Below are 18,157 nucleotides of genomic sequence, written 5' to 3' on the forward strand. Positions count from 1 at the left end.
TTCAGATTGAAAGTATTCTTGTTTTTGATCATTTAAAATCCTGTAGTATTTTCTGTAGAATGTCGACACAGCTCAGGTAATTGTTAAAGGAACACGCTGCCTTGGATCGGACGAGTTGGTCTATGAAAAGCGTTTGAAACCTTTTGTTATGAAATGCATATATGCTTAGAAAGATGTTTTAAAAGTAGATTATAATGATCCACACAAGTACATGTATCACTCAAAATTGCACGGTTTTCATTTTACGTCGCGAACTAACACGGTCGGCCATTTATTGGAGTCAAAGTTTTGACTCCCATAAATGGCCAACCGTGTTTATCGACGAGGTAAAACGAAAACCACGCAATTTCGAGGCATATTTGTGTAGATCATTGTATTCTACTTTTACAACATCTTTCTAACCATATCGATTTTATAAGAAATGGTTACAGGACGCTTTTCAAAGACCAACTCGACCGATCCAAGGCAACGTGTTCCTTTAAAAGCGGCATGTTAAACTGGAGGCATTGGTTCAAATCCTGCTCTAGTAAACTTGTCTTTGTTCAAATAGCGCTCTAGTCAATAGTAGCTCTATGGTTCAAACCTAAATTATGTAACGTTTCATTATCAATATTGTTGGGCTATTCTGGGCTATTTGAAATCTTCATGCCTGATAATAGAACACTTTCATGAATGCGGCAAAGAAAGAACACAAGTTATGAGAAAAATAGCTTCTTGTTTGTTCATGGTCAGACCATAGAGCGTAGATTTGTTTGAGTTAAAGCCTCACCATCTGTGTGTTATCATGAAGGATCTAATCCAAAGGTCATCAGTTGATCTGTCTTTGAGTTCTGGCAAAAATTCAACTAATGCCATGTAGCCTTCAAGTGCCATTCCAAATCAGAGCATTTCAAAGGCTGCATCTTAAAGAAACATCTCAAGGAGACGAGACGTCTTGATGTTTCCTTTAAGTAAATTTTATACAGTTCAGGGGATAATTGGAAACTTCAATTTTAAACCGTATCTGTCAGAAGAAAGGTTGTTCAGTAAGTATACCCTTCCATACCTTATTTTAACCGTGCACAATATAGAACATAGATTGAATAACCCCTTTTTTGCTATGAAAGTCATCATCTTGTAGGGCGAACCCAAACGCGTACATCAATGAAGCACAAGCACAAGCAGCATTCCCAGTAAGATTTTTACGGCACATGCACGCACACATGCGCACAGACCCCATCTTGTAGGGCAGATATTTGAACGGTGACGTCATATTCAATACGGTCTACACATTTATATACCAGTCAAAAATTTTGTAAATTCAGTGTTTCAGCTAGATGTATTTTGAATAATACACATTTTCATAAGGGCAATAAACAATTTTCCAACACAGTGATTTGGTAGAGAACTTTTCACTGCTGCATAAATGTACTTTGATCTTTTTGTTTGGACTGTGGGCAACTGTCCAAATCAAAGACTCTGAATGTTAACCTTTTCTTTTAACCTGGGGCCAATTTCATAAAGCTGTGTTTCCCGGTTTTCTTAATTATTATGCTCACTAGGCATGTTCTACAGAAGAAAATGTGTTCAAGCAATAGTGTTCTTATGATGTAGAAAGTTTGATATTATGTATGTGTTTTCAAGTGGATTTGCATTGCTGTTGCACCTCATCTCTTTGCAGGAAATTGAGGAAAGGAAAGTCAGTGTGTCGTTTGGTGTGCATTGATTGGAATAACAAAAATAATAGCAATGTCTTTTTTATATAGCACTCAATCCAACACTCATGTCCTTCATGAAAGTTCCAATATTATTACCCCCTGGTCACTGGGTCATTTACGTCATCCCTTAAACCCATTTCAGCTCCCTTAGGAGTATACATGTAGGGCCGAGAGCCTGTGCTGCCAAGTATGTAGCGCACCAAGCCAAGTATGTAGCGCACAAAGCTAAATCAATCATCCATGTAGGAACCACCTCTGCCCTCACACACCCCTTGGTTGAAGTAAAGCAATTGTAGTTAGCGTGTCTTGCTCAAGGGTACAAGTGTCAAGACAAGGATTCGAACCCACACAACTTAGATTTAACAACCAGAACTTGAGTCCGATAGGATACTAAACTGCCTGGCCATGACACGCAATTGTGAAATAAAAAAGCTATGCCAAGGAAGGAGGGCTCCAGTAGCAAACAAGGTCTATTTAACAAAGTAAGGTTGCCCCACTCCATTGACATATTGTTAATGTTTTGATACATGATGGTGAGTGTTTTTTGGGCTAGATGCCCAATGCCAGACATTGAAAGTCAGCAGGAGGAAACGAGACAACCTTGCCAGCTACATGTAGTAAGCAAATCCTTGTCACAACATACACTCTTCATATCAGTTTCAATATATACGCAAAGCCAAGTACACACGTGTAGGAAGTAGTGCATGTGGATATTGAGTAACGGTATCTTAAAAAGTGAAACAGTGCAAGCAAGCCAGAAGTATCTTGTCTTATAAAGTACACGCTATGCAATTATTATGGTGATGATTTAAAGGAACACGTTGCCTTTGAACGGTCGAGTTAGTCTTTGAAAAGCGTTTGTAGCCGTTTGTTATAGAATGCATATGATTAGAAAGATATTTTAAAAGTAGAATATAATGATCCACACAAGTATCACTCGAAACTCCGTGGTTTTCCTTTTACCTCGTCGACAAACACAGTTGGCCATTCATGGGAGTCAAATTTTGGACTCCCATAAATGGCTGATCGTGGTAGTTCGCAAAGTAAAAGGAAAAACCACGTAATTTCGAGGCAAATGTGTGTGGATCATTGTATTCTACTTTTTAAACATCTTTCTAACCATATGCAAAGACCAACTCGACCGATCCAAGGCAACGTGTTCCTTTAAGTACGGATGCAGCCTAGTACAGCAGAGTGGACTTTCATTTTTGAGGATCAAGAATAGTGTGAAAAGACAGTTTGACAGCGAACATTCAAAAGGCTAGTCTCATAAAAGTACACATTCTGAACTTTGAAGGAGTCTCTACTTCAAGGTAGAGTCATTTGAATACCTTGCCTAGACCACTAATGCATCTCAAGTACCTGATCCTTGGTTAAGACTGACTGCCCATACTTGGTATCCACTACCAAATGCCTTCAGATGCCAGTTACTCAGTTTTCCTATCGGATTTCAGTCAGACTGGCTGACCTCACATCTAGTGCATGACGTACATGTATATTCCATACAGAAAGTATATCATTATCATTACTTGAAAATGATTCCGAGTGAATGGTAGAAAATGCTAGAGCTGTCTGTGTGTGCCCATTGTTTGTTGGGGGACAATAAAGGCGCTAGAGAGCATGAGGACACAATGAACTGGTGTACAGATTTAAAGCTTGTAGTACTTATAGGAACATGTAGCTACTGATTATGTTGGCAGAAGCAACGTCTTCGTTCGTAAGAGCCATTTGGGAGTTAGGACTGTGTGTTTGTACTTGATAGAACATCTGGGAACCAACAAATAATATGCTAGGGAAGAGTTTCTTCAACAGCCCAGATTCTAGTCCTGGGTGTATGGTGTCGCCCCGGTGTGGTGAACAACCGTAACTTGGTAGTTCTTGAGAGATTGAAAATTGAGGTAAGGTACATGTTATTAGTTCATCTGGATTGTTGATTATTTCATTCATTCAATGGTTTATTAAAAATCTATTCAATTCGCTGTCAGCAAAGCAGTAAAACATTTCATTACAATTTAAAATGGCCTAAATCTTACACAGAAAAACAGTGAGGGAGAAGTACTGATCACTCTTATATGGACGAGAACAGTAACTTATTAAACAGTAACTTAAAACTTAAATGATTATCATGAATTAAGAGGTCTGTTGTTTACAAAACATGATGTAGATGTTCACAGAAGTTTAGTTAATTCATTTCACTCGTAAGCTAGGTACACATTAGGCTAGTACACATGTAGGAGCTTATTCAGACGTATAACATTTACTTTGTTTTTGGATTTATAAAAACGAACTTGGGTCAATTGGTAACGAGACTACAATTGTTTTTGTCCTGAGCCCAACTTCAAAGAGCTACTTAAAGGGAGGGTACACGTTTGGTAATTGTCAAGGACCAGTCTTCTCGCTAGGTGTATCCCATCATTACCATAAAATAACAAGCCTGTGAAATTTTGGGCTCAATTGGTCATCGAAGTTGCGAGGAAATGATGAAAGAAAAAACACCCTTGTTGGACGAATTTGTGTGCTTTCAGATTAGAATAAATGACTTCTAGCTAGAAGTTTTTTATTATTCTAGTGAGAAATTACCTCTTTCTCATGTTACTTCAGAGGGAGTCGTTTCCCACAATGTTTTATATTGTCAACAGCTCTCTAATGCTCGCTCGTAACCAAGTCAGTTTTTAAGTGAATATTTGTTTTGAGTAATTACCAAAAGTGTACCTTCCCTTTAAGCACAAAAAGCTGCTGAGCACAAACAAATTCACAACCATAAGCACATTCACGACCAGTGAATGTGATTACCAGCCAAATTGACAATCCACGTGTATGATTTGTGATTGGTGCTTGGCAGTTTTTGACTTGTATCAGCACTAATACTTAGCTTATATAGAGGGCACAACTAAGACAAGACGGCTGAACAAAATTGTCCAAAGCTGTGAAGTGTTTTCTGTGTATAATTACTGAGTTATTTTTGTACTCATAATTACCCTGTGAGTTGGCCTTTGATTAACTTCCGATCATTGTAGTTGCACTTTTATGTGGAGGTCACAAATACCTGAAATGACCAAAAGCAAACACTGGTAAAACCTTCAAAGGTCCTGGTTGACAAGCCATGCAAATAAACACTTCACTTGCAAACGACGAGTAAACAAATTAAAACCTACTTAAAACCAACACTCCCTAATAAAGATTGTGCTTGTGCAATGAATATTTAGTGCATGTCATCAGCTCTTTCTAGTCATTTATGGCTGACCGTGTTAGTTTGCAAAGTAAAAGGATACCCATGCAAATTTGAGGCATATTCGTGAGCATCATCAATATTCTTCTTTTATAACATCTTTCCAACCAATGCATTTCATAACAAACAGTTTCAAACGCTTTTTCATGGACCAACGGGCTTGATATTTTTGTTTACAGGTTCAATCACTAATGACGCAAGCTTTTAGGGGCAATTACATTCACTTGTTATTTTAAGTACTGTTATAAAGTGCTTATCATGTACCAACAAAATGTTTGGACCTTAGGTAGCAGAGTCTTTCTCAAAGGCCAAAAGACAACACAACACACAAAAAGAAGATTACTGGTGTGTTAAAGTGGTCATTGGTCTTTTGGTAGATTCCCACTCTCGATATTCAGTTTCACCCAGTTCCTGTATTTAGTGAGGGAAACGGTTTATGATTGGTCAAGGGTTTTGTACAGTTTGCTTATTTCAATGACAGTATTTGGGCTTATTTATATTTCAATTTATTCCTGAGTCCTTCTACCGTACCCTTAATAAATTTTTAAGTAGAGACTCTAAAAACCCAAACCTATTATCATTTTCAAATTGATCTTAACCCATAAGTAGGGAAAGCAAATCAAGACCCCGTCACACCAACCAGTAAGTGTACAGCCTCACTTTTAAACCCCATTAACTATAAATTGCCATTCTTGCCCATTTCACACTCAAATGACAGCAATATTGACACTGCACTCAAACGTTTTCCTTTAATGGGAACACCAGGCTGAATAGTCCAATTATGATTCCTTCTCCCCTCCCCTCCCCTCTCCCCCCCCCCCCCCCTCCGACTAGCCAGAATGGTTCAGATATAAAGGTCAGATGTGATATTATCTTGTAATGTAGACAGTGTTAGAAAGTGTCGGATAACGAGAGGGTTGGGATCCAACTGCCATGTCTTCTCTTAGATAAACCTATTAGGAGGCTGTAAATGGTTTTGGGTTGCCAAAAGTGACTCTTGGTTTGCTGAGAAAATTGTGTTATTGGGTCATCTAAATTTAAAAAAGAAAAATTAATAAACGGCCACGATTATTTTTTATTCAAAAAATACAGTAAAAACAATTTGTTTCTTGTTGTTTGTGGAACTTGATGACTTGATGGCCGTTTAAAGGAACGTTACAGTCTACAGAATTGGTAAGAAACAAAAATCGTGAAGATCACAGATTTACATAAAACTTAGTCTGTCTAATGATGATGATAGTTGAAAACATCCTTTGAAATATTTATGTCTAATAAGCCATATTTGATGAGAAATAAATAATCTAACTTCGCGTTCGGAATTTATCACCCAGTGAGCGTTTAATTCATTTTATTTTGGCATCGATGCAATGCAAAATTTGTAATCAGTTTTCACTGATCTCTTGTGACCCAGTGAGATGACCGATCAATCTCAAACTTCTATAGGTTTGTCAGTTTATGGATTTGGTGGATTACATAAAGTGCTTACACTGCCAGCAACTGTTTTGTTAGCTGAAACCAATTCTGTAATGTTCCTTAAAACTGCATTACAGGTTTTATTTGCAACACTCTTTAAAAAAAAAAAAGTTTTGCAATCAAGATTTCAAATCAAGGTTTTTAAATTAAAGAACCAGAAGCGTTCATTATCTTTTAAAGATATTGCCCGTTATTAGCCCTGATTGCACTGAGATGTGTCATAAATAATCAATAGAAAACATTTGCTGAACAGCAACATGGTATTTTTCCTGTGACAAGACAGTTAGGTGTTGATTACATCATAGAAGATAAAGGTGTCCAAGAATATCCAAAGTCCAATACACTCAGAGATTTTACACCTGTTTCACAATTCACGCAATTAGCAGGTAATTGACTCAAACCCAGGATAAAGCGAATAATTAATGAACCCCAGCCTGACATCCAAGGCTTAATTATCCCCACATTAATTAAACGCCAAGTATATAGAATGGAAGAAGAAGTAGAGAAAGTCAACATTGCTCTGTTAATCCCCAGTGATTACGGAGAGGGCTAAAAATGACTTCTATCACTTTAAAGAAATCCATACTGTTTATGTTCATGCTTCTCATCACCCATTAAAGATAATTCCCTTCTTGTTCGTTCCACCCGATTAATAATTTCAGCGGGGCTTGGGGAGAAATTTGATTGGGCTGAGCTAATGGGAGGCTGCCTGCTTTATTGTATGTATTATGATTTAGGCTTGGTCGTATTCCCAAATGTCACTGCTGTACTTGGGATCGATATGCCTTCTAGTCACTAACTTAATTTCAAAGGATGGAAAAACCGTGTATTAGGACTTTACGCTCGATGGAGAAATTAGATTAAAGTCCCATTCCAACATCAATTTGGGTGGTTTTTTTTGTTTATTTTGTGTTTTCCTGTTTTGTGTTGTTACTATTGTCACAAATTGCAAATTGAGTTATCCTCTGAGTGTGTATGAAGCACTGGGGTGAGTTCAGGGTGTGCAATGGCTGGCTGGTACAGGTGGACTGATGTACAAATTATAATAGGTCTGTGGATGCAATTGTAATTGTATTGTGTAGTCATGGGTCTCCACATGGATGTTACATGTGTGTATTAGGCCTGGGCGACTACGTGCGACTAGTCTCGTAGTTGTGACTATTTGAGGTGCCACTAGCCGAGTAGCAAATTTCACTCGTCGCCCAGGGTGTGCCTAATGTGAGGACAGGTGACCGTACCCACCAACCACACTTGTGCCCTTTGTCCAAACTGGACTGTATTGGACTTTGGATAGTCAAACGGAACAAACTGGTTACTTCCCAGTCACAAATTTATAAAACGTATTACTTAAATGGAGAAGAAAGCAATTGCTGTTGCAAACTGTTCAACCAAAATGGCCTGTGTTGCCGAAATGTTAAAAGTGGTTACTAAAAATGGTAACCATAGTGATGTAATGATTCACTAATGACTTTTTTGGAGAACCAACATATGCTCACTTTAACAGAGCACATCATTCAACTATGAGCTCAGTCTTCTTTCCAGTGTCAAAATATTCCAAAAGAATCACGTTCCGATTCTGAACAGTGCGGAATACAGAGTAGTTGATGGCCTGTCAGTTATAGATTCAGCTTCTCTCGTAAAAATGAGAAAAAATACCTGAACATCCCTGTAATTGTATTTCATTGTTTGCATATGCGGCCTGGCCACACTACTTTCCGTCCAGCCAGGCACTTTGCATTTTTTACTGAGAGCTCTTGGTCTAAAGTGGCCCTGCACCGGCTTCAACCATCTGTGAAGTTGTGATCTGAATTCATGATGAGGGAGTTTTATGCTCTGATCATGCTCTGATGATGACTGACTCATAAACATAACTCATGTTTATTCATGCATAGAATGCCCTTGTGTCTGAGAACAATGGATTTCAGAGGAATTGGGGAAATAGTACAGGGCTGAGTTTTCAAAATATTAAGGGATAACATTCTGGGGTTTGTTGACAAAATAGAGCATTGCTAAATGTATGAGAATCCCTATGTTGGATGAGTCTTGGCTAATTTTGGGACCAGCCTGTTCACAGCCGAACTCACTGAATCGATGTGTTTTCTAATTGTCTGCCTGTCAAGCAAAAACCATGAGGGAATGTTTACCAGGGACATAAGTTTTTCAGAAAGAAAACATGGGTTTATTTCAGACCTGGTGAGTCTTTTTGGTTTTATTTCCTTTTAAACGTGGATTCGAAAAAAATAAAAGTAGATGGCTGCTGACCGAACATGTGATACTTGGGTTGAAGTTGAATATGTGATATTTTGTCACAACTATACCAAGCTAGTGCTATGGCATTGTTTTTCAACAAAACTCATCAGAACTGAGAAGTTTCAAATAAAAAACTCTGCAGTAATAGAATACAATTAGCAGGACAGTTCTCTAAAGAACAAACTCTATCTGGCAAATAGACACACTTACCGTAAACCAAATATCATTGAAATCTCAACATGCAACGCCTCAAATCCCATATAATGTATGAAATGCGTGTTTTGAATCCTTCATCTTTGGAGATTGAGAAGTTCTGAGATTTGTTGTTGTGAAAAGGAGTAATGGCCTTAGGTTTTGACCCTAACAGTGTCATGCACACAGGCTTATAGGCCCTGACACTGAGAGCATAATATACGTACATTTATCCTATTTTTACAATTGATTTGATTTTATCCCGAGTTGAGAATTACAAAATCTTTAATTCTTAAGTCTATGTTTGAAATAAAATTTAAATCTTACATTAGGTGCAATCTGTGCTGTATGTGAGCACTTATCTTTTTTGGCTCACCGATCCTATGAAATAAAACATCATAAAATATTGTATCATCATATTAGCCCTTAGGTATTAAAGTGCTTAGTCTTTTTTGAGAAGTGGGAGATTGTTAGCCTGTATGTTTGAATTACACAAGAGTTTGGTCTGCAATCTTTGCTCAAAATGAAGGATAAAAATAAAGAAAATTTTGTGACAATATTTGGACTGGTTTTCAAACGTTTGGTTTTAAGTTTTGCATAATGTTAGAGATACAATAAGAAATTGGCCGATGGGTGAGAACCATGTAGATGAAATATTTTTTTATATTTCTTTTAGTTTATTTATTTATTTATTTATTATTATTATTATTATTTTTTTTTTTTTGGGGGGGGAGTTTTGGCTTTTAGAAGAACCGAACTGAAATAGTCTTGAGGTTTCAGAAAGTTTCTGTTTCTTGTCTTAAGGAGCATGCTGAACTGGACTTCTGGAAATGTTTGAGCATACTGGAGCATATTTTACAGTTCTTAAACCCATTCCTCTTCAGCAGTCCAGCCGTCAATTTCACCAAACACTTCCTAACTTAGGACTGATCTTGGTACTAATCTTGGTACTTAGGACAAGTTAAGTTCCGTATCCATAGACGTTAGGACGCAATCCTAGCGTTTGGTGAAATCTGCTGCAGCATTCTCTTGGAGACAAGCACTGCATACTGCTTGAAACATCTCAGTTCAGCTTCTTCTCAAAACCACCTTTTCTCCCAAAAGAGAACCATTATCTCATGCAAGCCAATTTCTGATTTAGGCAAGTTGTGGTTGCTGTCAAACTTGTGAATTCACCTCATTTTCTAATTAATTCTAAACACGCACTTCAAAGTCTCCTTTTCATATATTACTGACTGAATATCTTCTTAATAATTTGCCTCATAATCAGTAATGAAGTTCTCTTTCTATTCCACCGGGTCTTGTTTTCTTCCTCTTTCCTGCAAACTCCCAAGATCCTCTTTCCAAGTCCCTGGTACTTGACAAGCAAAATATTTTCATTGCTTTAAATTAATATCATGAAAAGTACAGACTAAAGAGAAAAAGCAATCCAATCAATTTTGATGGAGTGATTGAAGCCACTAGAGAATTGCCTGTATGATTCATAACTGGCTGTGTGTCAAACACACTCAAGAGTCGAAGGATGGTGACCAAAGTCGGGAGACCCTAATCAGGAGACCCTAGTCAGGAGACCCTACAGTCTGGAGTGGAAATTGGGCGTTTTCGTCTCGCATCGCTGGATCTTGTCTTTCCTTTATCAAAAAAATATTGCCAGGGGTAACTTAGTGGATTTTTCCAGTGTTACATTTTATGAGGGCTAAACTATCTCACACAGGCCTGTATGCTTCATTTTTGTAGGGGCACGGGCACAAACCTGGGGGCATGGAGGCAATTGCGTTCGTTGCTTCCATGAATTATCAGGTCTGGGGTCGATATCACAAAGAGTTAGAGTATATTCAAATATTAAGGTTAGTCCTAAGTTAAGATGAGTTACTCGTCCTAACTCGAGATAAGACTAGTCTTAACTCTTCATGTAATCCACCCCTGGTCAGATACATACTTTGTAGATGCAAAACATGGTTAGACACAGAGGAGAGAACATACTGCGTACATTACTCAGCGTTCTCCCTTAGGAGTGGTCGCTGGCCAAATGCCAGTTAAAACAGCCGAGGACCAGTGAAAACTCTCCCTTAATTAATATGAAGTACTGACCAGTGACAAGCTAAAGGACCAGTGAAATGACGAGCTAATTGGTCCTGCTCGCTAGTCACTAAAGAGTGAAGGGGCAAAACTTTAATTCTGAGAGACCTCTTTAATGGAAGTCTCGAAATGGCGCACTAGTTTGTTGGAATGGTATCTTTGGTAAGGGATCTTCAGTATAGTTTTTTAAGTGGAATTCCATTCAACATCTCTAATGAAGTCAACACTGCTTGAACGCCCTGATGCTTATCAAAATGGCGCACTAGTCTGTTATCAAAATGGCGCACTAGTTTGTTGTCAAAATGGCGCACTAGTTTGTTGGAATGGTATCTTTGGTAAGGGATCTTCAGTATAGTTTTTTAAGTGAAATTCCATACACATCTCTAATGAGGTCAACACTGCTTGAACCCTACGATGCTTGTCCTAGATCTGATGAATGCATGCTACTAAATCTCGCTGTGAACAGTTATGGGCAGACCAGCCATGCATACCAGTTGACAAGTCTGTCATTATGCATAGATACAAATGATACAGCAATGCAAGCCCCTATCATCAATCTGTGTCTATCATAAGATAAGATGCCATTATGCAAAATATAATGGTAAAGGTATCAATGTTAAGGTAGCCATTGTGTAGATACAGGCCGGATACTTCAGTCTTGGAAGGGCAAGACAGTTTCTCCTTAGTAAAGGGCACTTCAATGAGGACATTGTAATTTTCTACTGGAAAATTTGAAGGGGCATCAGGGGCTTGGAGGATTTGGGTGAATTTGATCTGGGTGAAGTAAAAAAAAAAAAAAAGTAATAATAATAAATTTGAAACAAAAACATCTTGATTATTCATATTTTTTTTTAAGCATATCACCCGCAATTTGTAGGCCTTTGCTTGCAATTTGCGCATATTTGTCCTATACACTAGCTCGTGCACAGGGAGAACTCTGTGTACCGACTCAAATGAACAATCTCTGTGGTAAATTGCAAGTAACCTGCCAAAAACTTTTCGATCAGTGGCACAAATTCATGTATCCTGTAAACCAATCCATACATGTTTTATAGAACACAAAGTACCGTGCACAGCGAGCGTTCACAGCGAGTGGCGTGCACAGTTTGAACATCACCTACAGCAGACCAATCTCGCAAATACGTTTCTACTCTAGCCTAGTACACTTATTTTGCCTCAGGTTTGTGTTTCGTTGTTGTTAAGTACGGAATCTTGCTTCAGGCTGGGCCTTACAAGAGGGAAATACTACTCTGCACTCATAACTTAAAGTTATTCTCTGACGTTACCCTTTTTGTATCAATGGTTGTACTGACACTAGACCCTTGGGTGCACTACTAATATTTGCGGAGTGTGGGGTAGATAGGGCTTGTTGAGTCTTGACTGCGGGAATCCTACACAGATTAATATTTACTAGACAGAGTGTTATTATTGCATAGAGAGCTGTGTTCCTTTCTCTATGGTTATTGCTTCAATGAATTCACGCCCTGCAGCATTTGGCTGTAATTACCTGCAGATGAATGCTGATTAGGATTTCTCTGGAATTCTTGTTAGACTTCTATGCAAGTCTCTTGCTGACTTTTTTTTTGTAGCCGTTGGACATTTACGAGTCATGAATCTCTGTGATGCAACAGCAGTTTTAAAGACACTGGACACCTTTGGGAATTGTCAAAGACCAGTCTTCTTACTTGGTGTAACTCAACATATGCTTAAAATAACAAACCCGTGAAAACTTGAGCTCAATTGGTCGTCGAAGTTGAGAGATAATAAGAAACACCCTTGTCACACGATGCTTGATTTCTAGACCTCAAATTCTTATTCTGAGGTCTCGCAATCAAATTTGTGGAAAAAAATTTCTTTCTCGAAACTACGTTAATTCAGAGGGAGTCAGTTCTCACAATGTTTTATATCATCCACCTCTCCCCATTACTCTTTACCAAATAAGGTTTTATGCTAATAATTATTTTGAGTAATTACCAAGTGTCCACTGCCTTTAAAGAATAAGGCTAAGAGAAGTGCAGGTATTTAAGTCTTTAAAATATATTAGCCATGAAATACCTGTAGCATGGGTCATTAAGAATTATGGATGAAACGTGAAACATCAATTGAAACAAACTCTTTCTGACCTTCTGTTTTTTACATGTGCTCAAGTTCAGCAATGATTTTGTCATCAAGTTTTGCTTTAGACTGAATATAATATTATTCCTCAATAATTGTTTTTCTTCATAGAATATGTGTCCTGACATGTTTTTTTGTTTTTTTTTATACATTTTGTATCTGCTCAGTATTTCCATTTCCTGTTTTAAGAGAAATATCAATTCTTACTTTCAGCTCCCCTGAGTTCTTTCTACTTTTAATCTTTTTTTTTTCTTGTAGGCCCATATCAAGAGTGGCTTTTAGCCTTGTAAATATTTAAGTGTGCATGAAGTCCCGAACTTTCACCCACGGTGTAGTGAGCTTTTGTGGCTTCCATAATGGTTTTCAGAAAGACAAAACCAAAACCAAAACAAATTCTTTCCAGGACTTTCAGTCACACACAAACAGGGTCATCTTAAGGAGTTATAGTTCACATTCCAAGCAACCCGTTTCTTTATTTTCCCCCTCTCCACAAGCCTACAGTACAAGGAGAAACCTCATCAATTGCTTGGTGATTAGCCTTGGGCCTATGAATGCAAACAATGCGTGAGCCGCCTCTTGAAGTCGTGCACATCTTCTTCCTTTGCAGTCTTGTGTGTTTGCCTCGACTGTGTAATTTCCGTGAGGTGCTACATGATAACATTGCCGCCCCGGCTCTCCCCCTCTCTCTCCACTCTTGTGTTTGGCGAAGGATATTTGTTGCTAGAGAGCGATGTAAATGTAATACTGAGTGCCGTGCTGTTGATTGAAGAATGTACGCTGGAAACCTGAATTTTGCCTTGGTTGTCAACCCTAATTCATTCCAGACGCTTTCGCTTTCTTCATCTGTTGAAAGGTTTAAAAAGAAATGTGGTGCAGTAGACTTAAAGTTATTCATTATTGAGACATTGGTTTTACATAGCACTGTTTCTTTCTCAACAGTCTTGTTACGGTAAATTTCTTTAAAGATATCCAATACTAGTGACGTTTCACAGTTCACACTCATATAAGGCACTTCTCAGAATGCAAAACATGAATGTGATATGTTGTCTAAATTATACTCTAGGTTGAGAAATACTTCTCTTAGAGGCCCCAAGTTATGTGCTCTTCTCTAAAAGTTTTGGCAGGAAGTACTGGTTTCTACATGGAAAGGAACACTATTTTGTTTTGTTCCCAAGGATGAAGATTTTTCAGTTGAATAGACAAGATACTATTTAGTGGTGGTTTTCATTGTCGACTTCCTTCCATAACGGTGCACTCGCACTAAACACTTTGATTTCTTCTTGCGTCTCATCGGTTTTAAGATAAACGTTCAATGAATCATCCGACCGAATCGTCTGCATCTGATGAAATTTACTTCTTTAATTAATGATTTTGCATCTTACGTTGAAATGACTGCAAGGGATTCTATCTCTGCTTGAAAGTAAACTATGTCAGCCTAATCATTTCACAAGGATATAAAAGAAGCCGTGACTGCTTACTTAAGACTACCCTTCAGCAAATTCAGAATTACTCCCCTCTGTAATAACACAGCCGGTAGCTCAAGAATCATAATCACCGTAATTGTAACTCATGAGATTTCATTTTTATTTTGTTCTTAATTTGTAGAAACCAGCCGAAGGGATCATGAACTTCAGTAAATCAGATCTTCTGAGACTACTGGGACTATTAGAGGCAGAGCTGCAGGCAAGAGAGTTAGTCATAGCTAGCTTGAAGGTAAGGCGTCACTGTCTCCTCCTCCCTCTACATTTGTATCATACTTAGAGGCAGCGGACCCTATTGGTAATTACTCAAAAAAATTCTTGGCATAAAAACTTACTTGATAACGAGCAATGGAGAGCTGTTGATAGTATAAAAATGGCTTCCTCTAAAGTATCGTAGTTTTTGAGAAAGCGGTAATTTATAGGATTTGAGGCATTGCATGGTGAGCTACCAATATATATACGAAAGACAGTTCACTTTGTAGAATAATCTCTACCTGGCAAGTAGGTACACACATGGTGTTACCGCAAACCAAATATATATAAGAGGTAATTTCTCATTCAAATTTTAGGACTTTAGACCTGAAGCCTTTTCAGTATATGGTAGCACACAAATTTTTGTGGAATGAGGGTGTTATTTCTTTCACTTTTCCCTTGCAACTTCAATGACCAATTGAGTCCAAATTTTCATAGACTTGTTATTTTAAGCATTATGTTGGGATACACCAAGTGAGAATACTGGCATTTGACCATTACCAATGATGTCCAATGTCTTTAAAGGTAGGGTCATAGACTGGTTTATGTCCACGTAGTGATGATTTAGAAGCAACAATATCAAGAAAGATTACAGGCCTGCAAAGTGTTCAGCTTTATACAGTGTCTGCCGTTAAAGGCAGTGGACACTATTGGTAATGGTCAAAGACCAGTTTTCTCACTTGGTGTATCTCAACATATGCATAAAAAAACAAATCTGTGAACATTTTAGTTTAATTGGTCGTCGAAGTTGCAAGATAATAATGAAAGAAAAAACACCCTTGTCACGCGAAGTTGTGTGCTTTTAGATGGTTGATTTCGAGACCTCAAATTCTAAATCTGAGGTCTCGAAATCAAATTCGTGGAAAATGACTTCTTTCTCGAAAACTATGTCACTTTAGAGGGAGCCGTTTCTCACAATGTTTTATACTATCAACCTCTCCCTGTTACTCGTCACCAAGTAAGGTTTTATGCTAATAATTATTTTGAGTAATTACCAATAGTGTCCACTGCCTTTAAGGAACAGCAAAACACTGTCATAATAATGTTTACATCAAGATCATTGAAACCATCCAAAATAAGTCCTGTATGAGTTCCTATATGAACTGTAGCCAAATAGGGTTTTTCCAAAAAGAGGAGAACGATGGCCTTTTTATTTATTATCTGTTATTTCTTTCAAAGATGGTCGCAAAGTATTTTAAGTCAAACTGGCCACCAATGTTTCAGCTTAAAGTCACCACTTGCTGTATGTAGAACTACAAAATCTCAATGATAGTTAGTTTTAAAATGAGAAATGCACAGAAAACGTTGTCTTTTTGAGAAGAAAAAAAAGTTATGCGGCCTCAAAAAAAGGATGAGGCAGTGGACGATAAACTGGTATTTTTGGGGTATTTGGCCTAATCCAGTGTAATTGTGGTTGACGGTTACCTGTCTGGACAAAACTCATCAATGTCTGGAGAGGATTTAGCGACACTATGACATCATCCCAGAGATGTAATCTGTCTTGCTTAAAGGGTCTATATAACTTTTGTAGCACAAAAAACACAATGTCCACAGATTTACATTAAACTTACACAGTTTGAAGATAATGATAGTAGAAAGCTTCCCTGTAAATACTACGTGCTGAGGTGCTGTAGTTTTTGCGAAATGAGTAAAACAATGTCATGAAAATAATTTTCGTCTCATGAGACGAAAATTATTTTAATCATTTACAAAAGTATTTTCAGGACATTGTTTTACTCATTTCTCAAAAACTACAGCACCTCAGTAAGTAATATTTGAAGGGAAGCTTTCCACTATCATTATCTTCAAACCCTGTAAGTTTAATGTAAATCTATGGACATTTTGAAAAAGTACCCAAATCCTTTAAGTTTGGATGACAACCCTTGACATAAATAGGTCATTTCATTAGTCCACATAAACGGCCTTGTTGTGAAAACTTTTCCTTAATTACATTTTGAGATAAACTAGAACGGTATGATTGAGGCAGCTGGTCCCATGGTGCGTTTATGGAAATGCTGGCGTCATTCAACACATTGGTCCCGGGTTTGGGTGTTCATGTGGTACCATCTGCCAAATGTTTTCATTGTCATTAAAGTTCATAAATAGTAATAATAAGAATAATAAACCATACGCCTCACACAAAAGTCCCGAAGCACCGAGGGACATAAAGCATTGTACAATTACGTGGGGGTGGGGGAGATGGTGTATCTTTTCAGTTTCTTTCCTTGAATACATTCTGTATTGGTTGAAACATTTTGAGGTTATGAAACCCCAGCAGTGACGCATTACTTCTACTCCACTGGGGCCCACATCTTTCTCTGCTGCAAATTGAATACATTGGATGTTACACAAACACATAACTCCCCTCACATCATACAGGCATTGAATCTCAGAGTAAACAAACATCCTTCTTGTCCCTGAAAGCAGTTTGGGGACGTGTAATCCTTGCTCCTACATGTAGGTTAACTGAAAGGCACTGGACACTATTGGTAGTAAAGCCCGGTTCATACTTCCTGCGAATGCGAATATGGTACAAAACAATTCGCAACAAAATTCGCACTGAGTTGAGCAATTGCGAATATCGCTGCGAAAGGAGGGTTGTGACGTCAAATTCATGTCAAATTCGCTTCGCCTTCGCATTTGCAGGAAGTATGAAAGAGGCTTTACTCAAAATAATTGTTAGCACAAAAACCTACTTGGTAACTAGCAATGGAGAGCTGTTGATAGTATAAAACATTACTGAAGCTTTTTGTACACTGACTGCTATTATACTGGGTAGTAAGTGATGATTTGTTTTAGTTGCACTAATCAGTCGACTAGAGAAGAGACTGGACGGCTGCTATATACAAGAAGGCTTCAATGTATAAAACAGATTCTTTGGGAGAGGCAATCACTATGGTGGACTACGGGGGGGGGGGGGGGGGGGGGGGGGGGGGGGGGGGGGTTAGCACCAAGATAAGGACAAGAAGGCTGACTTTAGCAGGTCACTGTCTCAGACCATGCTAAGACCTAAGACATGCTGAGCTGGCAGTAAGCAGGCTGGTGCTATGGGCCCCTACTCAGGGACTGGGGTCGATTTCACAAAGAGTTAGCGCCAGTAGTTGTTATAGCGCCCTCTTGCGAGGGGTTTGTCTTTGTTTACATCGCCATCTTTGTTGTTGCGATCTTCTCCGTCTATAATAAAAGTCCTTGGATAAGCATTCTAATTGGTATTCTGCTGTGGCTACTTTGTGGTATTGCATCCTCCTCCTACCTTGGCATGGTGGCAGCGGTCTGAAACGTCCCTCGCTTCCATAAAGGTGAAAGAAAGTGCAGTTTTCTCGACGCCGTTCCAACGCAACGGATCTCCGGTTCGTCACAACGTGGTCTTTCAGTTCACTATACAGGTG

At 38.3% G+C, this 18,157-nt stretch overlaps 1 protein-coding gene across 4 annotated transcripts in view; it reads left to right on the top strand.

Annotated features, from left to right (window-relative positions):
• Nucleotides 1-18,157, top strand: part of LOC139953205 (uncharacterized) — an 88,607-nt gene that overhangs the window by 10,733 nt on the left and 59,717 nt on the right. For 3 of the 4 annotated variants that reach the window (XM_071952664.1, XM_071952679.1, XM_071952687.1), the window contains exon 3: nt 14,641-14,748. In XM_071952664.1, the coding sequence (XP_071808765.1) occupies nt 14,641-14,748 (108 nt within the window). Of the gene's footprint in view, nt 1-3,414; nt 3,596-14,640; nt 14,749-18,157 lie in introns of those variants that run through there. The other variant, XM_071952673.1, reaches the window with a different exon arrangement.

This window comes from Asterias amurensis, chromosome 2 (assembly GCF_032118995.1).
Source record: "Asterias amurensis chromosome 2, ASM3211899v1".
Classification (NCBI taxonomy): domain Eukaryota; kingdom Metazoa; phylum Echinodermata; class Asteroidea; order Forcipulatida; family Asteriidae; genus Asterias; species Asterias amurensis.